Here is a 19,882-nt window from a genome sequence, read left to right as displayed (position 1 = left end):
ACCCCGAGTGAAGCTCCGCCTCGCCCGACCCTGAGTCCTGGGGTCGGGAGTGTCCGACCCTTGGAGTAGTCCGAGGCTATTTTTCAAAAAAACCCCTAATATTTCGTGATATCAACCCACAATCCAATTTTGAGTATACGCCCGACCCTTGGTCCCGGGGTCGGATGCGCCCGACCCCTTGAGGGTGGAACTCCGCCTCGCCCGACCCTTAGTCCCGGGGTCGGATGCGCCCGACCCCTTGAGGGTGAAACTCCGCCTCGCCTGACCCTTTTTCCCGGGGTCGGATGCGCCCGACCCCTTGGTCCCGGGGTCGGATGTGCCCGACCCCTTGGTCCCGGGGTCGGATGCGCCCAACCCCTTGAGGGTGGAACTCCGCCTCGCCCGACTCCGAGTGAAGCTCCGCCTCGCCCGACCCTGAGTCCTGGGGTCGGGAGTGTCCGACCCCTGAGCGGAACGTTGGAGTAGTCCGAGGCGAAGTCGAATCCGACGCGTAGTCGAACTCGAACTGGTTGACTTTGAACGTCTCCTCCTCCTCCACTTCCAGGAGGAGGCTCCCGCCCATCGAGAATGGCCACAGCCACGACGGCGTGGCCGTCACCTCCAGGAGTTCCTCATGTCCACCGACGACATCCCGCCGTCCTCCGACGTCGACGCCATCATCCTCCGATTCTTACGCCACTTCAGGGACCCGCACAACGCCAGTCGTGTCGACCAGGTAATGGCCACCGCATCCTCGAGGCGGCAGCGAAGCGGGCAGTGATTGGAGTGGAGGCCAGACTGCCAGGAGAGCTCGCTTCCGAATTGGATCGGAATCGAAGCTGACTCGGGGCCAGACTGCCAAGAGAGTTCGCTGCCGAACCGGATCGGAATCGAGGCCGACTCGGATAGAAATCGAGGTTGTGTTCTTGCTTGTATAAATAGCTGCGGGGTTTTGGCCAGGAGCCCAGGACCTCCTCGCCATCGAGAAACTGCTCAGCAACACGCGTATAGATCACCTACATCAACGCCAACACGTGAGCAAGTAATGACCCATAGCAACGCACGGGTATTTCTGCTAGTTAAGCAATATAGGCCGTAGCGGTTTCACATCCCTTGCGGCCTACTTCTACCATTTAACAATAATTAATTTGAGTTACTACCTTTAGGAACCTATATATGCAAATTAAAAGTTCAAAAACCAAAATGGTTACTATTAATAAACAAGTTTGAGGACAACTGGACAACTTATCATCGTACATATTCTACTATATCCACGGCCATTCGACATTTATTTTAGTGCTTGCATGTAACATATATGATTCTATATACGTAATTTTGGAACTAGCTAGGAGAAGCTTCTCTCTTTGGCTCGCCACTAGCCCAAACACTTCGGACATATTGATGTCACCTCTCTTCTTCCCCACCGGCAACTCCCAGTCAAAACGATGCACAAGGTTTGCCAGCATCAGCTCTATGCAGGCTATCCCGAAGTTCACTCCAGCGCACATCCTTCGTCCAGACCCAAAAGGCAAGAACTGGAAGTCGTTCCCCTTGAAGTTAACATGCGTAGCACTACCGTCACCAACAAACCTCTCAGGGATAAACTCCTCGGCATCCTCCCAGTAGCGTGCGTCCCTGCCGATCGCCCAAGAGTTGATCAAGACTCGTAACCCAGCAGGGATCGTGTGACCATCGATGCTGCATCTAGCCATTGAGAAGTGCGGAAGGAGAGGCGCCACGGGGTGTAGCTGGAGCGACTCTTCAACGACAGTCCTCAGGTAATTAAGGTCTTGTTTGGCACGGCTTCTTCAGCGGTTTCTTCATCGGTTTTTGAAGAAGCCATACCAAACGCTAGTTCCCGGAATGACTTCGCTGATGAAGCCGCTTGAAACCCACTGACTAGAGCTATCCGAGGGAGGGGGGAAAAAAAAATTGGCTCCCCGCGACTTCTCCCCTTCAGTTGCCATCCTTGCCCCCGGGAGGAACCCGTAGGCGGAGCAGGCGACTAGTAAGGGCAGGAACGAGGAGGTGGAGGCCGAAGGCGATGACGACGCGGGATGCAGGCTCAAGGCGGCCGGCGGCCATGGCGCCCCACCGTGGCCCCCCGTCGGCGCATGGGTGGTGGCCATGGTGCCCATCGTAGCCCCTGGCGGCGCATGGGCGACGGCTATGGGCCTCGCCGCAGCTCCCGACCCCGGTGGTGGTGTCGGCTCGAGACGGCGGGGAAGGACGCTGCAGCGGGGTGGGAGGGTGTGGTAGGACAGCGACGGATGAGCAGGCCTCAATCCAGAGACTCCTCCTGCTTCTCCACCAGCAGGCGCTGCTTGTGGATGAAGGGCGCAGCAATGGCAATGTCACGACAGGCATGTGGACTCACGAGCTAGGTTGGAGAGGATAAGGACGAAAGAAAGAAGCAGGGCCGATATAAAAAAAATGACCGTGAAAAAATACGGTAGAAAAAGGAGGGGTGTCACATGGGAAAAATATTAATAATTATTTTTTTATTTCATATAAAATTACATTATAAATTGATAAAAACATATGCACATCCAAATTAAATTAACAAGGGCACATTTGACATTTTCCATTTTCCATCTAACGAACTCAAATTATAATTTATCCATTCAAACAATCCGTTAAGGGCATGCAGGACATTTGATCTCTAGCATCCATTCCTAGGAATACAGGAGAAGTCGTTTTGCCAAACACTTTACAGAACAGCTTTAGCTTTATCGAAGAAACCACTCCACCAGAGAAGCTGTAGCTAGAGGCGTTTCAGCCACAGTCACAGCCCTACCAAACGAACCTCAAGTCATGTTTGTTGTTAGATCCGCTTCACTGACAAGTTCTACTCCCTCGGGGACGCTGCTATTCACCTCAGCTTGAAGCTTCGCCATCGTTCGTGGTTTCCGCATGAGCTCTGCCATGGTGAAGTCGAGCATCGAAGACGTTGTCCCTATTCCTCCGAAAAATACGTCCTGCACACCCAAAACTCGAGAAAGATCATCAGGTCGAGAGGACAAAATAGCACAGGACATGAGACCTCACCTAGTACTTCTCACTAGAAGAATTCACTTAGAAGCTTTGTACTCACAAGCAGGATAGCTTTCATCTGCTCTCTGGTGAGGCCGTACTCGTGTCAAACGGACAGCAACACATGGATCAAATCATCATCATCTTGTCAAGAAGCTCATCCCACCACCTTACCTGCTGGAAAACTGAGCATTGGTCCTATCCTTTAATACCGGTTGCTTTTTAACCTAGTACTAATATGAGCATTAGTACCGGGTCTAACGGCTAGTTCTCTAGGAGCCTCTCGTGACCCACTTTAGTACCGGTTGGAGTCACTCATTAGTACCGGGTAGAGCCTCCACCTAGTACTAATGTGCCTGAGGGCCTTTAGTACTGGGTGGAGCCTCCACCCGGTACTGATGGCTGACCTTTAGTACCGGTTGGAGGAGCTCCCACTTGTCGGCCCATCCGCCTTATCCACCCCCCTACACCGCTCCTATCCTCTTTCTCCGCCCCCCCCCCTCCGCACCTCCTTATTCACACCCTCCCTCCTCCCTCTCTCCCTCCCCCGCCAGCTTTCTCCCCTTCCTGCCTCCTCTCCTACCGACCCTCCTCTCCTAGCTACCACCCTTCGCCCCTTTACTGCCCCTCCCCTTCCCCCTCCACTTGCCCCTCACTGCTAGTGGAGAGCAGCAGCGGGGCTAGGTGCGGCGACAGCAAAGGCGAGCGCGGATGGCGGACGCAGGCTCGACTTCGGTGGCGTGGCGGCTCCGACGGCGTGGCAGCCTTGGTGGGTGGTGGCTCCGGCGGCATGGCCTCGGCTTCCTCTTCCCTGGTACGCCTCTCTCTCTCTCTCTCTCTCCATCTCTCTCTTTCCCCCCCCCCTCATGGCGGGGGTGCGGCCGGGGCTTCGGTGGGGTGCGACCGGCCGGATCCGGCGGGGCTGCGGATGTCGGCGGCCGGCGGGGCGGCGGCGGTTAGATCCGGCGAGGTACGACCGGTGGGTCACGGGGGAGGGGCAGCCGACGCTGATGAGCGCGGTGGCGGGGCAGCCAGGTGCGGTCAGCAGGATGCAGCTCGCCCCACAGCGGCGGGGTGCAGCTTGGGCCCGGCTTGCCTCATCAGCGCCACATGGTGCCTATGTGGCAGCCATGTGGGCCACAGTGGCGGCGCATCACGGCGCGGCATGGGCGCGCACAGGCGGCCGATGGCGCACGGTGACCGCGCCCACGACATCGCGGCCTGGCGCGACGTCGCATGCGGTGCATGGCCAGAGCGTGGTGGCGAACAGTGTGAGCGGGCGGGCGAGGCTAGGCTAGGCGGCACGACACAGCAGCGCACGGCCCCAGCGGCCGGCAGCGAGGCTAGGAGGCGGTGGTCTAAGCTCTTCGGCACTACTGTTAGGTTACAAGAGAGAGGGAAGGAAGTGGAGCTCACAGAGGCAGGACAAGGGCGACGGCGAATGGCGGCAGCCTCGAATGGCGGATGCCTCGGATGGCGAAGGGGACCACATGCATCGAGCTACTTTTTAGGTTGGTGGCATCTCTGATCTCCCAACCTATATGCTCAATCTGCTGGTGCTGGCTACGCAAAATAAACCTGGCTGAACAGTGTTCGAATACGACCTGTACGTCCTCCTAGTTCTTGTTCACTAAAATAGAAAGCCCACGAGCACCACGAGAAAGTAAGAATCAACAGATACAAAACACTATGTTGGAATGTCAATTTGTGATATTAATCTTTTTCATTCTACAAATTACTGTGTTTTTAATTAAGCTATATGCCGGGCTGTTTTCATATCCCTTGCAGCGCACTGCTATCAGCCGTTTTCACATCTTAAATATAATGATTTGTAACCAACGATTACTGTTCTTTCAAAAATAAATTTAAAAAATACAAGTGCGTGACTCAAACTCAAATGTGCAGCATCTACTACAAGATACTCGATGGCAATATTTTTCTATTGGATCTGAAGGTATTTAAGGTGCAATAAGGGAATTATTGTCGCATATCAATAGTTCAAGCCTGGGCAGAGCCAGCTATAGAAACTAGGGGAGCTCCTCCTCTTCTTCTTTTTTCTTCCTTCTTTCTCCTCAAAAACGATAGGAGGGATCAAGAGACCAGGGGGCTTCATTATTGTGGGAAGGTAAGGGGGCTCAAGCCCCCAAATCCCCCACCCCCTTAATTATGCTCCTCGCGAACTATCAACAAAGCACGCTTGTAGCAATACAATCTAAAATTTCAAACAATTAAAGCAAAAATATACAGTAGATGAACTCATTACTTCAAGATATTGATCACTGAAAAGCAATGATGTATTGATGTACAACATTTGTGCACAAAATGAGAGATGGGTAATTAAACAAATTGGTAACAGTAAATTAAATAATTTAGGAAAAATTCTATTTTACCACCCTGAACAACTAACTTTGTCCATTTGATCTCCTGGCTAAAATTTCGCTCAATATACTCCCCTAAACTATTTTAGATGCTCCAATCTACTCTTGTTGAGTTTTTTTTTCATTTCTCCATGTACTCGTTGAACTTGAAGTTGAAATTTTATGAGATAATAGAGGACATGGACATGGTGTACTATGTTAGAAAATCACCTTAAGAACTTATTATTATTGTTGTTTTTCATGCAATTTTTGTATATCGTAGGATTAGTTTAGTAGAAATGCCCCTCGCCTATAATATAAAAATAATAACAAAAAATTCTTGATATATATTTTTCTAACGTTTATCACAGGTCAAATGGACAAAGTTAATTACTCAGGTTATAGGGATGGGATCTCCCGATCCAAATTTCCGTAGAAATGACCCACATTGCCTTTCATAAAAATCATCTACATTTTTTCGCGCATACACTATTGTTGCATTAACTGATCATCATGTTGTATAGGAAGTGAGCTTAGATCATCCAAGTTCGAGTCCCCTCTAACTTGAATTTGAATACCTATTTCTTTTTTTAATGAAAAATCCCCTATCATCATGCTGTATGCATGTAATAGTGATGTAAACAGTAAACGTACACCCACCGATGAGTTTTTATTACAGTGCCTCCATCCAACACAAGCACTATGCACGTAATTTTGGAACCAAGAGAAGCTTCTCCTTCCGTCGGACCACAAGCCCGAACACCTGTGACATATCAATGTCGCGCCCCTCCTTCCCCGGTGGTAATTCCCAGTCGAAACGGTGCACCAGGTTCGCCAGCATCACCTCTACGGTGGCCACGGCGAAGTTCATCCCGGCGCACATCCTTCGTCCGGACCCGAAAGTCAGGAACTGGAAGTCACTCCCCTTGAAGCTAACATCCACAGCGCTGCCGCCATCAATGAACCTCTCGGGGACGAACTCCTCGGCGTCCTCGCCCCAGTAGCGCGCGTCCCTGGCAATGGCCCAGGCGTTGATCAGGACCTGCACCCCGGCAGGGATCGCGTAGCCGTCGACGCTGCAGCTGGCCATGGACAGGTGCGGCGCCAGCAGCGGCGTCACGTTGTGCACCCGGAGTGACTCTTTCGTGACGGCTCTCAGGTAGGGCATGCTCTTCAGGTCGTCTTCGCTGACGATCTCTTGTCCCGTGGGCGTGCTGCTCCTCACCTCGGCTTGCAGCTTCTCCATCACGCGTGGCTTCCGCATGAGCTCCGCGATGGTGAACTCGAGTGTCGAAGATACCGAGTCGATTCCCCCGACGAACACGTCCTGCATGTCCAATTCTTATTCAGGTAATCAGGTCTTACGAATTTACAATTCTAATTGCCAGACATGAGCTGATGTATTGTATACTTACAAGCAGGAGGCCTTTCATTTGGTCTCTTGTGAGGCCGTAATCCTGCCGAACGGAGAGCAGAACGTGTATGAAGTCATCGTCATCCTTCGGATCACTCGCCGCCATCGGCTCGTACTTGCTCTCATGGTCCTGGATGAGCCTGTCGAGCAGCTCGTCCCACCTCCTCCTCAACCTCTCGGACCTGGCGCGGACCACCTTCTTGAGTACGCCGAAGCGAGCCAGGAACGGGAAGAGCTCCTCGACGTTGAAACCAGCCAGCAGCGGCGTGGTGTCGCAGACGAGCTGCCGGAACAGCCTGTTCCGGCCCTCGCTCCGGAAGGACGCGCCCATCACGGCGCGGCACACCAGGTCGTTCGCGAACGAGCTTAGGAGCTCGCCCGCGTCGACGGCCGCGCCCGCGGCGGCCGCCTCGGCGATCCGGCCCACCACCGCGCCCACCTCTCCCTCGCGGGCGTGGCGGAAGGACTGCACCCTCCTGGCGCTGAGCAGGTGCGCGGTGATGAGCTTCCTCGCCCGGCGCCAGTAGTCCCCGTGCGGCGCGAAGCCAACGTCGGAGGGGCCGTACAGGACGACCTCGCCGACGAGGGAGTGCGGGCGGGACGCGAACACGTGGTCGTGCGTGCGCAGCACCGCCTCGGCGGCGCGGGGCGACGAGACGACGAGCACCGGCAAGGAGCCGAGGCGGAGCAGCATGAGGTCCGGGCCGTGCCTCCCGGCGAGGTCCCGGAGGGAGACGTGCGGGAGGGAGCCGACGAGGTGCAGGTGGCCCAGGACGGGGAGCGCCGGTGGCGAAGGTGGGAGGCGGTGGTGGCCGTCTCGCTGCTGCTGCTGCTGCTGCTGCTGGTGGTGGTCCCTCGCTCTGTTGGCGCCGAGGCCGAACAGCGTTGCCCACCAGCTGCGTAGGAGTAAGAGGAAGAGAGGGAGGAGGAGCAAAAGCCACGCCCGTGGAGCCGTCCACATCTCGTGCACAAACTGCTCTGCTAGGTTCGCCATGGCGATGCAATGGAGCTTGATCGACCTGCAGTGGAGGTTGATATAGCTCCAACTCTTGCCGCTTCCAAACGAGCTAGTAGATCAGTGAGACAAGGACACGATCGATCAGCTGTGCACACGTCACTGACGTAGGACAGACTTCAACATTTCTAAGTTGGGTTTATAGGGGTTGGTCAAGAACATATCTAAATTCAGCAATCGGCTCCAACGAGCATTGGCATTTCCATTGCGTGTGCAGGAGGGTGAATGTGAATTGCATGATAACGTGGTGCCACGAGAAATTAAATGGCATGGGGATTGCCGAGCCTCTGTCGAATCGGCTTCAGCTACGTGTACGGAGTAACCTTGAAGGTTTTGGGCGTGGATCTTGTGGCGCTGCGAAGCTACAGGACAGGGCTGTTCGGTGCTGCGGTTTTGGACGGCGAGCTCTCGGCGTCGCGGGATCGGACCGTCAGGATCAGCAATGCTTTTGCCATTCAGAAGTGCAGTTCGTCAGTTAAGCGCCAAACGGAGAAGTCGGCACCCTTCCTCCTAGACGTGGATAGTTTGTCGTAGTGTATCATATTATTTGAATCTGAACTTTAAATTTGTATATTTCTATCAAAATTTTCAGCAACATTTGAGTTTTATGAAATTTGAATGATGTTTGTTATGCTTTATAATTAGATGCATGATCAGAAAATCTTTGATTTGTTAATACTTTGTAGATGAATCGATAATGGATGTACAACGCAGACAAACGCTTCATGGAGTACATTAATGGCTTGCATGGTTTTCTCGATCTGGCAGAATCTAACAAGCCGCCGTCCAGTTTTATTTGTTGTCCATGCAGAAATTGTAAAAATGAGAAAGATTACTTATCCAGAAAGACTATTCACGCCCACATATACAGTTCTGGATTCATGCGTAACTATTTTGTTTGGACCAAGCACGCGAAAAAATGAGTTATGATGGAAGATGATGATGATGAAGAAGATGACAATATTTTTGACTGGACTTGAAGAGGTGCCTTTGCAGATACTCCAATGGGCGAGGCTGAAGAAGAGATAAGCGAGGCAGAAGGTCCTATTGATGATCGATGTCAGATATTGCGAGATGCAAAGGAAGATGCGAGAATGTGAAGGAGTCAAAAAAGTTCGAGGGTATGTTAGCTGATCATATGAAATTGTTGTACCCAGATTATAAACAGAGGCACAAAAAGTTAGGTACCACACTGCAAATGCTGCAATGGAAGGTAAAAAATGGAGTTTCTGACAAGGATTTTAATGAGTTAATGAACATGCTTTCAGAGGAGAACGAATTGCCGTCCTCAACGTACGAAGCGAAAACGGTTGTTTGTCCTCTGAGTTTGGAGGTATAAAAGATACTTGCATGTCCTAATGACTGTATCCTCTATCGCGGTGAGGAATACGAGAAATTCGAGGTTTGTCCTGTGTGCGAAGCGCTGCGTTATAAGATCAGGTGAGATGACCCGGGTGATTTTGAGGGACAGGCTAGCAAGAAGAAAGTTCCTGCGAATGTAACGAGGTATTTCCCTGTAGTACCACGCTTGAAGCGTTTGTTCAAAAACAAGGCACATGCAAAGTTGATGCGTTGGTACAAAGAAGAACGTAAGCAAGATGAAATGATCAGACACCTCGCTGATGGGTCCTAGTGGAGAACAGTTGACAGAGAATTTTTCGAGTTTGAAAATGATGCAAGGAACATAAGGTTTGGTTTAAGTACGGATGGATTCAATCCATTCGGTGAGTTCAGTAGTGGTTATAGCACTTGCCCTGTGACCTTATGTATGTTCAACCTTCTGCCTTTGATGTGCATAAAGCGGAGGTTCGTTATGATGCTGGTAATTATCCAAGGTCTAAAACAACCTGGCAGCGGCATTGATGTTTACCTAAGACCATTGGTTGATGAACTTTTACAATTATAGAAGGAAGAAGGAGTACGTGTGTGGGATGAGGACAAAAAGGAGACTTTTAATCTATGAGCATTGTTATTCTTAACCATCAATGATTGGTCGGTGGCTTGGGAATCTGTCTGGACAGATAGACAAATAAGGGATATCGAGCCTGCACGCACTGCTTATATGAAAATTGCAGCATGTATTTAAAACACTGTCAGAAGGTCGTGTATACGGGTCATCGTCGATTTCTTCCTACTAAGCGTTAAGAAAAGAAAGGGAAGCATTTGGAAGGGAAGGAAGAAAAACGTACTAAGCCCGTTCACCGTAATGGTAAACATGTATTTTCTATGATAAAGGATGTGAGGGTAGTCTTTGGCAAGGGATCTGATAGCCATCATGTTCCGAACGATGAGGACGGATATGCACCCATATGGAAGAAGAAGTCTATATTTTGGGAGCTACCTTATTGGGAAGTCCTTGAGGTTCGTAATGCAATCGATGTGATGCACCTGATGAAAAATCTTTGCGTGAACGTGCTTGGCTTACTAGGTACATATGGAAAGGCAAATGATACAATTCAAGCACGTCGGGACCTGAAACATGGGATCCTACCAGCTACATTCTCAGCAAGGAAAAGAAGAAAAGCATGTTTGAGTGTTTAAATAGTTACAACTTCAAGTGAGCGTATTTCCCATCTCTTTTATTTTTCGAACTAGCATTTTAAAATAATACTAAATAGCTTTTCACTATGTATATATGTCCATCTTCCACTATATACTCCTTGTTATCGTGGTTATCGAAGCATGGTCTATATCCTGGACTCTCTGAGGAGACCAAGAAATCAATGCATCGACCTCATAGACATGATTAACAGAGCATAGGCTCGCTTCCGTCAACATCACTTGAATACAACAAATACTTCATAACTTATTTTGCCATATATATAGTGTTTGAGACAGAATCCGAGGAATAATTTATGCGGATACTACATATGTGAGTTCATCCATAGCTTTGTACATCCCAAGCATATAACTGACCACAAATTCAGAGTACTTATACAAATTTCTTAACAATAAATTAGTTCTAATTCTGTAAATCCATTGATCTAATATAATAACCTTTGCTAATAACATAGATTATGCACATGAAGGAAGAACTCCTCAAGATGGAAAAAATCAGGGCAATTTAAGACACAACTGGAAAACTAAGCATTGGTCCTAGCCCTTAGTACCGGTTGGTTTTTGACTCGGTACTAATGTGAGCATTAGTACTGGGTCTAACGGCTAGTTCCCCAAGAGCACCCCGTGACCCCCTTTAGTACCGGTTGGGAGCTCCACCCGGTACTAAAGGTCACCCATTAGTACCAGGTGGAGCCTCCACCCAGTACTAAAGGCCCTCAGGCACATTAGTTCCGGTTGAAGGCTTCACCCGGTACTAATGGGAGGCTATTAGTACCGGTTGGAGCTATCAACAGGTACTAAAGGATCTCCCGACCTTCAGGTCCCGTCATCCCATCCGCGTTATAATCCATCTTCCCCATACCCGCTCCCGTCTCTCATGCTCACGCGATGGTGGGCTTGATGATGACTTGGGCCATCGAGTTTGCAAGTGGATTCTCAGCAAGATCCCCTACCTGGCGTGCTAGCTGTTGGTGTTTAGACCCAAGCAACCTACCAAGGGGGGTGCCCGAGGTAGTGTTTAGTGCGTGGGGCTCGCCAAAATCAGTAACTCGAAGGTGAACTCGAACACACAATTTAGACAGGCTCAGACCACTAGATTGCATAATATCCTACGTCTTGTGTGTTGGTTGTATTGAATTGCTTTGGAGGGAATCCCTGCCTCACCTTATATTGCCGGGGGGCAGGGTTACAGGTCGGTTATTTACAAGAATACTAATCGGATTCGACTAGTGAGTCCTACTCTAATTGTTACGAGTAGTTTCCTAATCCTCGACTAGTTCCTATCCTGTCACGTAGACCACGTCGGCCTGCACCGTAGTCTCCATGTCTAACGACACGTTTCGGTGTCCAGCCCTGTATCTAGGTGTGACGACCGACCCCTAATCTCCCGAGTTAATCTTAATCGGAGCCCTTGATCATAGTCATCTGCCTTGTTTTACCGCGCCTGAGCGCTCAGCCTTCCGCCCGGTTCCGACCCCTGAGACCCGACCCCTCCCCGCTTCGCTCCGATCCCGACCCCGGCGAGCTCAGCCCACCGTCGGATCCTTCTAAGTCTTCCTCAAACGTCCGTTCTATCCGCCCGGTGGACCCGCGAGATCTTTCCCCAGATCCTCCGCGACAGGCGCACTCGAGTTGCATGCCTGCTTCAGAGTCTCCCTGCCGCGTGGCTCGGCTTCTCCGATGCCCGCCGCTCAGTTTTGTCTCTGGCTCATGACCAAGTGGATTCTCGCGCCCCCTTCCCCAATGGCAGCGGAAGCCCCTCTGCAACCTTTTGCAGCGCCTTGCCTCCCGCGCCCATCATCACACCGCCAGATCCCGGCCCCAGAGCCCGATGTCGCCCGTCTTTTCCGTCACTTCGAACACAGTCGCGCCGCCTGGTCTCCGCTACATGACGATTCCTCCATCGCCAACCCCGACCGCGGCAGCGACAGCTCCTTTCCCCACCCTGTCAGAAGCCGCCCGACAATCTGTTGCTCCGCGCTCGCCCGCGGCTGCCTGTCTTCTCACCTGTGTGCCCTCGATTCTAGCGCCGTTAAACCGGTCGCTTCTATCAAATCTCCCGCACGACGACGCCCGCCTCCGCCAAATCTCAACCACCGGCATACCCGCTCATGTGCTGCCCTGACGGCAGAACCCAATGACCGCTGGCGTCACCCCCGGAGTCCTGCACCACCGCCCTCTTCGCTCAATCGCCGCCCCGGCAGAGCACTCCATTGCTTCTTCCCGGCCTTCACGCCGCTCCCCTTCTCTCTCTCCCACGCTGCTTCCTTTCTCCGTTCCAGCAGCTATAAAAGGAATGCACCAGCCGCCGGAGTTCCCTCCGCTATTGTTGCCCTCAGCCATTCTCTCGCTCCCTGCTCAAGCTCCTAGCACCACACGCCAAGTTCTTGAGGAACTCTTCTCTCTGCTTCTCCCTCAGTTTTCTCCAAGTCACCCAGCCGCTTGCTCCTCTGTGCTCCGTAAAAGCTTACTTGTGATCTGCAAGAAGCATCGCCGCCGCCGGAGCACTGCCAGTCTCAGCCGTTGTTCAAAGCTTTAGTCCATCCGCCCAAGTCTGCCTCTTCCCGACCCCAAGCTTTCCTTTCAGGAAGAAGGTAACCTGCCGACCCCGGTTCCATCTCGCCCGACCCTATCTGTTCCGCCGACCCTTATCCGCCTCGCCCGAGGGCTCGGCTGTGATCTTTTTCTTCAACCTGAGGGTGTATGTGTAAAACTTAGGAACCCTCCAGCGCTTGCGTACGAGGACCCCTAGTATACCACATCCTCTAGTTCAAGGATCAGATCATAAGTTCCTTTCCGACCCTTGCTTTCGATCTTCACCAGCTCTCTTGAACCTCCCTACCCTCCTGCTCCTTGTCGCGAGTTTCTGGGCTCAGGCGAGCCAGTGTTGCTGTTGAAATAACCGTCTATGCTAACTCTTGCATTGCATTCGTGTAGAGCTGCACATCGCCGACGGCTTCTACGAGCTACACCCGGCGCCAGAAAACGAAGCTGTAGCTGAGCTCCTGCCAGCTGAAGCCGAAGTCGCCCCCGAAGTCGAGCAGCTTCATTCCTCTTTGCTCGAAGGCAAGCCCCGGTTGCATGAAAACCCTGCGTGTTTTACCAGACTTGCGCATGCCTTCTGTAACATGCTTGTGCATTTACGTATAGGAGTTGTTTGAAACCCTAGATGCATGACTTAGTTATCCCCATGATCTGAGCACTAGCTGTTGGACCGAGTAGTTGCGTTGCTTAATTAGGAGACGGTAAAAGTCGAGTGATCTCCTGTCACTCGCGAGTGTAGAAATTGCATGTCTACCTTTTGTTACAACTATAAGGACGATGGACGGGGCAGGGTTTTGGTAACTCTTTGGTGGTCGGATGGTTGCCCCGTCTGTCTATGAAAACTTGCTAAGGCCCGACAGTGGTGGTGTTCGTGATCAAGTGTTTGAAAGTACTAGCCTCATACTTAGTATGGGATGAGGAAGCCTAGTACCAGATCGAACCTAGACGTGAGCGGTCGCCCCATTGTTCTTGGAACGGAGTTTTCCCTGCTGGATGTCACACGTGGTGGCAAGCGTGGTCACAGAACGGCAGAGGCTGGGTCTGTGGAACCTTGCACCAAAGGAAATGGGCCCGACACGGGTTAGGGGATTGATGGGGAAGGCCGGCACAGGAAGCGACCTCCGAGTGCGCGGATGTCGTGAGGCTAGATTCACCATGCATGGTTAAAGAACTCGAATCGATTCGTCTGCCTCTCACAGTTTGAGATTGCTTGATCGCTATGTCACCCTGAGTAAATGAGGAATCTGATGATGACATGTTTGTTGATATATCTACACATCTTGTTTGGTTCTATGATTGCCTAGAATAGGTTGCAAAACCTAGATCGGCTAATGAACTTAGAACTGGAGCTAAAACTTGAAAATAGGTTTTCACTTAGTGCTTTTGGCAAACAAACCCCCTCAGCCAAAAATCCCTGCATGTCTAGAAGTGTGGAGTGGTTTCACTCCTATCGGTTAAGTCTTGTTGAGCTTAGTAGCTCAGCCTTGTTGTGGCTCCTGTTTTTCAGGTGAAGCTGCTGCTCCCGACCCCTCTCTTGCTGGCGCTTGGCCGCCCCAGCTCCCGCCGGGCTGGACGGTCGAGTGGGACCCCTCCTCGGACGGCGAGAAGAGGTACCAGTGATGTCCCGGCTGGCCTCACCAGGGATGTCCGACCCCGACGAATTGCTTCCGCTAGTGGTTTTCCCTTTTGTGGTTTTCTTTTGAACCTTGTAAAACTCTGAGGTTGGTTTATATGACCGAACTAAATGGTTAAATGGTTTAACTCAATGGACTCATTGTATTCTCTGGAACCACTCACCTTCGTGTGAGTTTGCTAACTCGATCCTGCCTAAGTGGTTAAATCGGATGAAATCCGACGGCACTTCGTGTTAACTTGGCTTAGGCATGGGTGTCGCATGTTAGGCGGCTTAACCCTGTTTAATCAAGCTAATCCGAAGTGGATCCGCCACACTAGGACTGTCCAAACCTTCTACTGGCCCATAAATATATGTACGACACTCTCTGCTCTCTCATCCTCTCGTTCTCCCCTACCACCAAGCTCCTCTCTGCTCTCTCATCCTCTCATTCTCCACCTCTCGTTCTCATTCACGGTGGGAGGGTGGCGGCGGGGGCCGGGCGGGAGGGCAGCGGGAGGGCGGGTGAGCAGCGGGATTTCTTTTTTTTAATACCCCTTTAGTACCGGTTATTTGACCCGATACTAAATACCCCCCTTTACTACTGAATTAACAATACCAGTTGCACAACCGGTACTAAGAGCAACTTCAAGAGTATCCTAAAAAATTCTTCCCAAAAACTATGTATTGGGGGTTCTCCCAAAAAAAAATTCCCCCAAAAACATATTAGTCCACAGCAGATCGCTAATAAATAGCCCCCAATATTTCAAACACAGGCCACGTCATCATATTGGGCCCATCGGAAGGGACGCGCGGGCGTGCGGGAATCAGGATTGGGGGAGGAACGCCAATGCTAAAATACACGCAGTGGCAGGCTGTTTTTTAGCGTCGCTAAAAAATTATGGAAGGTTTAGGTGGATTGTTGGAGTTCATTTTTTTCTCTCTTTTTTTCTAAAAAAGGTATTGGGGGTAAGATTAGCAGCCTCTTGGAGTTGCTCTAAAGGGGGTTAGGAATCGGTACTAAATGCCCTTTCCCCAGTAGTGAGAACAACTCAGTAAATTTCTTCTGGACAAGGTAGTAAATCTAGCGGGAGAGTTCCATAATGATGGATCAAATATGCATCACCGTCCGGACATGGGTTCAAAATAGTTGATCCAAAATGTTGAAAATATTATTCATATATGTGTATGCACAATATGTTTATGTATAATATTATCTCAAATATAATATTATAAATCAAATATAACTTTATATATATTAGCATAATAGAGCAGTATACGAAAACAAATACGAAATACTAATATAGAATAAAAAAAAAGAAAATGAGAAAAGAAATAGAAATGAAAAAAGAATTTAGTACTAATTGGGGAGACCAACCGGTACTAAATTGGCCTCGGTCACACGAGACGTGGCATCCAATTTAGTACCGGTTGGTCCCTATCAGGTATACATCCCCGTGCCCACGAGTAGGCCTTGTATGGCCTACCCAGGGGCGTACTCGGACGCGATCAGGACTTGGAGGCTACGCCACAGGGTAACGTAGAGTAGAACTATGTAACCGTGTTCGACTAGGATTCTACCCTGTAACCCTACTCTCCCGAGTATATAAGGACGGGCAGGGATCCCCTCCGAAGAATGCAACACAACTCACCAATACAATCCACACATAGGACGTAGGGTATTACGCGATCTAGCGGCCTGAACCTGTCTAAATTGTGTTCCCTGCATCACCATCGACTCCTTGGTTCTCGGCGACACCAACCGCACAAAACACCACCTCGGGTACTCCCTAGACATGTTGCCGGTATAAAACACCGACAGTTGACATGCCAGGTAGGGGATGTCGTCGAATTTCTCCACGCAATATCGATGGCACCAACCATCATCAAGCATGCATTCGCCTTCGAGGCGGGTGCAACTTTCATTTTCGGCTCCTGTCTCTTCATCGCCGATGGTGTTGGGTCCTTCCAACACCACATCATCAACAGCTAGGAGAAGAAACATCTCGATGAAAACCCTCTTCGATAAGAAGTAGAATATCTCGCCGAGAAAATCTCAAATTTCAATCTTTTCAACATCGAGTTTTATTACAACTCGGACTCGATCATGGCTCGGAGTAGTCCGTGTGAGCTGGCATTTGAGTCACCACGCAGGCGACGACTGCGGGCGACTCGCCAACAACTTCTTCGAGTACGTCGCGACGCTCACCGATGACTACGGGCGTCTCGCCGATGACTACTCCGACCACATCGTAACACTCGCCGACAACTACGGGCAGCTCGCCGACGACTACTTCTACTACAAGTCTCGACTAAAAAATTAGTCGGGGCAAACTTTGCACTGTTGACAACTAGTCAGATCCACCTCCGACTAGCCGATTTTGTCAACAACCGTTGCGGCTTCATCAACGATCGCTACGGTTTCATCAACAATCGTCCACGAATCAAGCTAAGTCTCTTTTCCAACTATTTTCCAGCTTGCTTTCCTCTCGCGCTCTACTCACTAGAGGGCAGCAAACTCTTACGCACCACACGCGCTCCACTCGCTGAACTCTCGCGCACAACATGCGCTCTACTCGCCGGTGGGCAGCAAACTCTTGCGCGCAATCATGCGCTCTTTTTATCGCAACAACGACTACTCTTTTTTGTTTTCTCTTAAGGTCACTATTCTCCTCGAGCAGGACACGTCTTAATTCGTGAAAGCCTCGGGCACTTCCGTCATGCCTAAGCCCATACGCGTATACGGGACACAGATCTCACACACGCAGCGGCAACGGCTACTCGGAGACCGAGAGCCTAAATGTAACAAGCTAACTACTCGAGCAGAATATGACCGAAACAAGAGCTTGACACACAATATTCATATTGATCGCTGAATAAATTTCAATAGTTTCAATATTTCACAAGTATGCTACATAATATGTGCATCTTTTCTTTCAGATCAATATTCAGCTACGACACTCCAGTACGCTCAGCATACCTCCAAAAGCACAGACTAGTTCCCGAACTCGGGGGCTAAGCGCCAATCAGTACTCGGGATATCTCCAATGGCTTAGCTAGCTCCCAAAAGCTTGGGGGCTAAGCGTCAACAAGTACTCGACGTAGTTCCTATAACTCACCTAGCGCATATCCTTGGGGGCTGGACGTCGCGAGACTACTCAGATGGTGACTTAAGTAAAGATTCAAAATCCTTGAGTTGATTATTCAATCAATCCAAGCCTTGGGGGCTGCGTACTCCCTCCTCGTTGGACAAATTTTTTCAAGACTAAGAGAAGTCGAAGCAAAATTGCAAGTTTGACCCTCAGCCTGATTCTTCAATTCAATCTAAGGCTCGGGGGCTACTCCATATGGAGTGCGATTGTCATCGCACTACCATATAAAATTTCAAGACAAAGGTTACTCGAAGCGATATCAAACGAAGCGAAGAATACCTTCCAGCCACGTGACAGTACTCAGATACTCGAAGACTAGTCGTAATGAGAAGCACTCAACGAGCGCCAGAAGATACTCGAGCGACATCTTCGAAGTACTCGAAACTGCTCCACTTAACTACAAAGTACTCGGAGGCTTGTTGGGCATACATCCCCGGGCCCACGAGTAGGCCTTGTACGGCCCACCCAGGGGCATACTCGGACGTGATCAGCACTTGGCTACGCCGTAGGGTAACGTAGCCTACACGGACTCCTGAAGACTAGTTGGATTACTCAAGGAAACTACTCTACTGATTTGGAGTAGAACTCTGTAACCGTGTTCGACTAGGACTCTACCATGTAACCCTACTCTCCCGAGTATATAAGGGCGGGCAGGGATCCCCTCCAAAGAATGCAACACAACTCATCAATACAATCCACACACAGGACGTAGGGTATTACACGATCTAGCGGCCTGGATCTGTCTAAATCGTGTTCCCTACGTCACCATCGACTCCTTGATTCTTGGCGACACCCACCGCACAAAACACCACCTCGGGTACTCCCTAGGCGGGTTGCCGGTATAAAACACCGACAATCTCCCGAACTGGTACTAAAGGACCCCCTTTAGTACCGGTTATTTGAACCGGTACTAAGGACCCCTTTAGTATCGACTTAACAATACCGGTTGCACAACTAATACTAGGGGTTTGGACCTGGTACTGAAGGCGCTTTCCCCAGCAGTGTCCTTAGATAATTTTTTTCTTAATTAAATGATGAGCGCTTAGGAAAAGTATATTAATGTGACCGTGTTGTTTTATTTATACGTGGTCTCGTGCATTGACACGTAATTTTAAGAAGAATTTACAAATATATTACGTGTCAATGATTAAGTCTTATTTATGTAGCACTGAAATAATATGGTTGCATGCACCGATTGTACACGATCTTTATCATCTTTGCACTCACGACAGTACTAGTAGATGGTTATAGCACTGAAATTCCTTGTTGTAAAATTTGGGACCACTTATAGATTATTCTGGACCCAGAAGGTCCGTATAACAATAAAAATGTTATGGGTGTACGGCAGAGACCTTCTGGACAATTCTCTCGACATCATGTGTGTACTATTTTTGATAGCAAGTTTGACTTTTACATTGAACCATATGCCTCAGGACCATTCAGATTTTTTAAAATATTAGGACTCATAGCATTGACTGAAACAATCATGGAGCGGAAATAACAATCATGGACAATTTCTCAAATAAATACTCCCTCCATTCAAAAAAAAAAACGTTTCATACCAGCAAAACAATTTATTTCTACTGCTGCTAGCTGATTGTTTGAACGCCACAAGTATTCTTGGCTCGAGGTAGGATATATTATAATAACCAACGGTTGCTTCCGTCAGGGGATTTGAAACGTGTGGAGCGGAAATGATCGGGTGCCCGTGTGAAGTTCTATCGGAGAACGGAGAGCATTCGATCCGCACGCGATAATATCCGTTTAGTACAGGCCACGGATAAGGGCGTGCAGCGAGAAGATGGAGACTGACTTAAATCCAGGATTAATTGACCATCGCAACTCGACAACGATGAATTCCCTCACAACCGTGTGGCGGCAGTCGTCACAGGTCTCTCGAGCAGAGGGGATTGGCCGTGCAATTCTGCACAAATATAGCTGGTCAGGCTCAGTGGTGAGGGTCTGCCCTCTGCCGGCCGTCCAACCGATGTCGCCGAAGATGCAGTTGGGATGGGACTCGGGACTGGTGGGACGGCGAGCCAGCAGAGGGCTGTGAGCCCGGCGCTGCTGGTAGTATGTAGTCAGGCGCGGAGACGCTAGTGTGCTAAAATTAGCATGTCAGGACTTTGACGATGGGGCTATGGGGGGAACAACAAAGAAAAAAAAATCCAAATTGCTATGAGTTTATCAACTATGCTATGCATTTTTTTTCTTGAA

At 50.1% G+C, this 19,882-nt stretch overlaps 1 protein-coding gene and 1 pseudogene across 1 annotated transcript; both read right to left on the bottom strand.

Moving 5' to 3' along the window:
* Nucleotides 1-991: 991 nt before the first annotated feature.
* Nucleotides 992-3,804, bottom strand: LOC105914777 (annotated as a pseudogene).
* Nucleotides 3,805-5,890: 2,086 nt separating this feature from the next.
* Nucleotides 5,891-7,777, bottom strand: LOC101779140 (indole-2-monooxygenase). The gene is made up of 2 exons (XM_004976062.2): nt 6,785-7,777; nt 5,891-6,696 (listed from the first exon to the last, which is right to left on the bottom strand). The coding sequence occupies exons 1-2, from the start codon at nt 7,775-7,777 to the stop codon at nt 6,070-6,072; spliced, it is 1,620 nt and encodes a 539-aa protein (XP_004976119.1). The 3' UTR covers nt 5,891-6,069.
* Between the last annotated feature and the right edge of the window lie 12,105 nt (nt 7,778-19,882).

This window comes from Setaria italica, chromosome VII (genome assembly GCF_000263155.2).
Source record: "Setaria italica strain Yugu1 chromosome VII, Setaria_italica_v2.0, whole genome shotgun sequence".
Classification (NCBI taxonomy): domain Eukaryota; kingdom Viridiplantae; phylum Streptophyta; class Magnoliopsida; order Poales; family Poaceae; genus Setaria; species Setaria italica.
The sequence above is the reverse complement of the archived record's forward strand: the minus strand, read 5'-3'. Positions and strand labels throughout refer to the sequence as shown.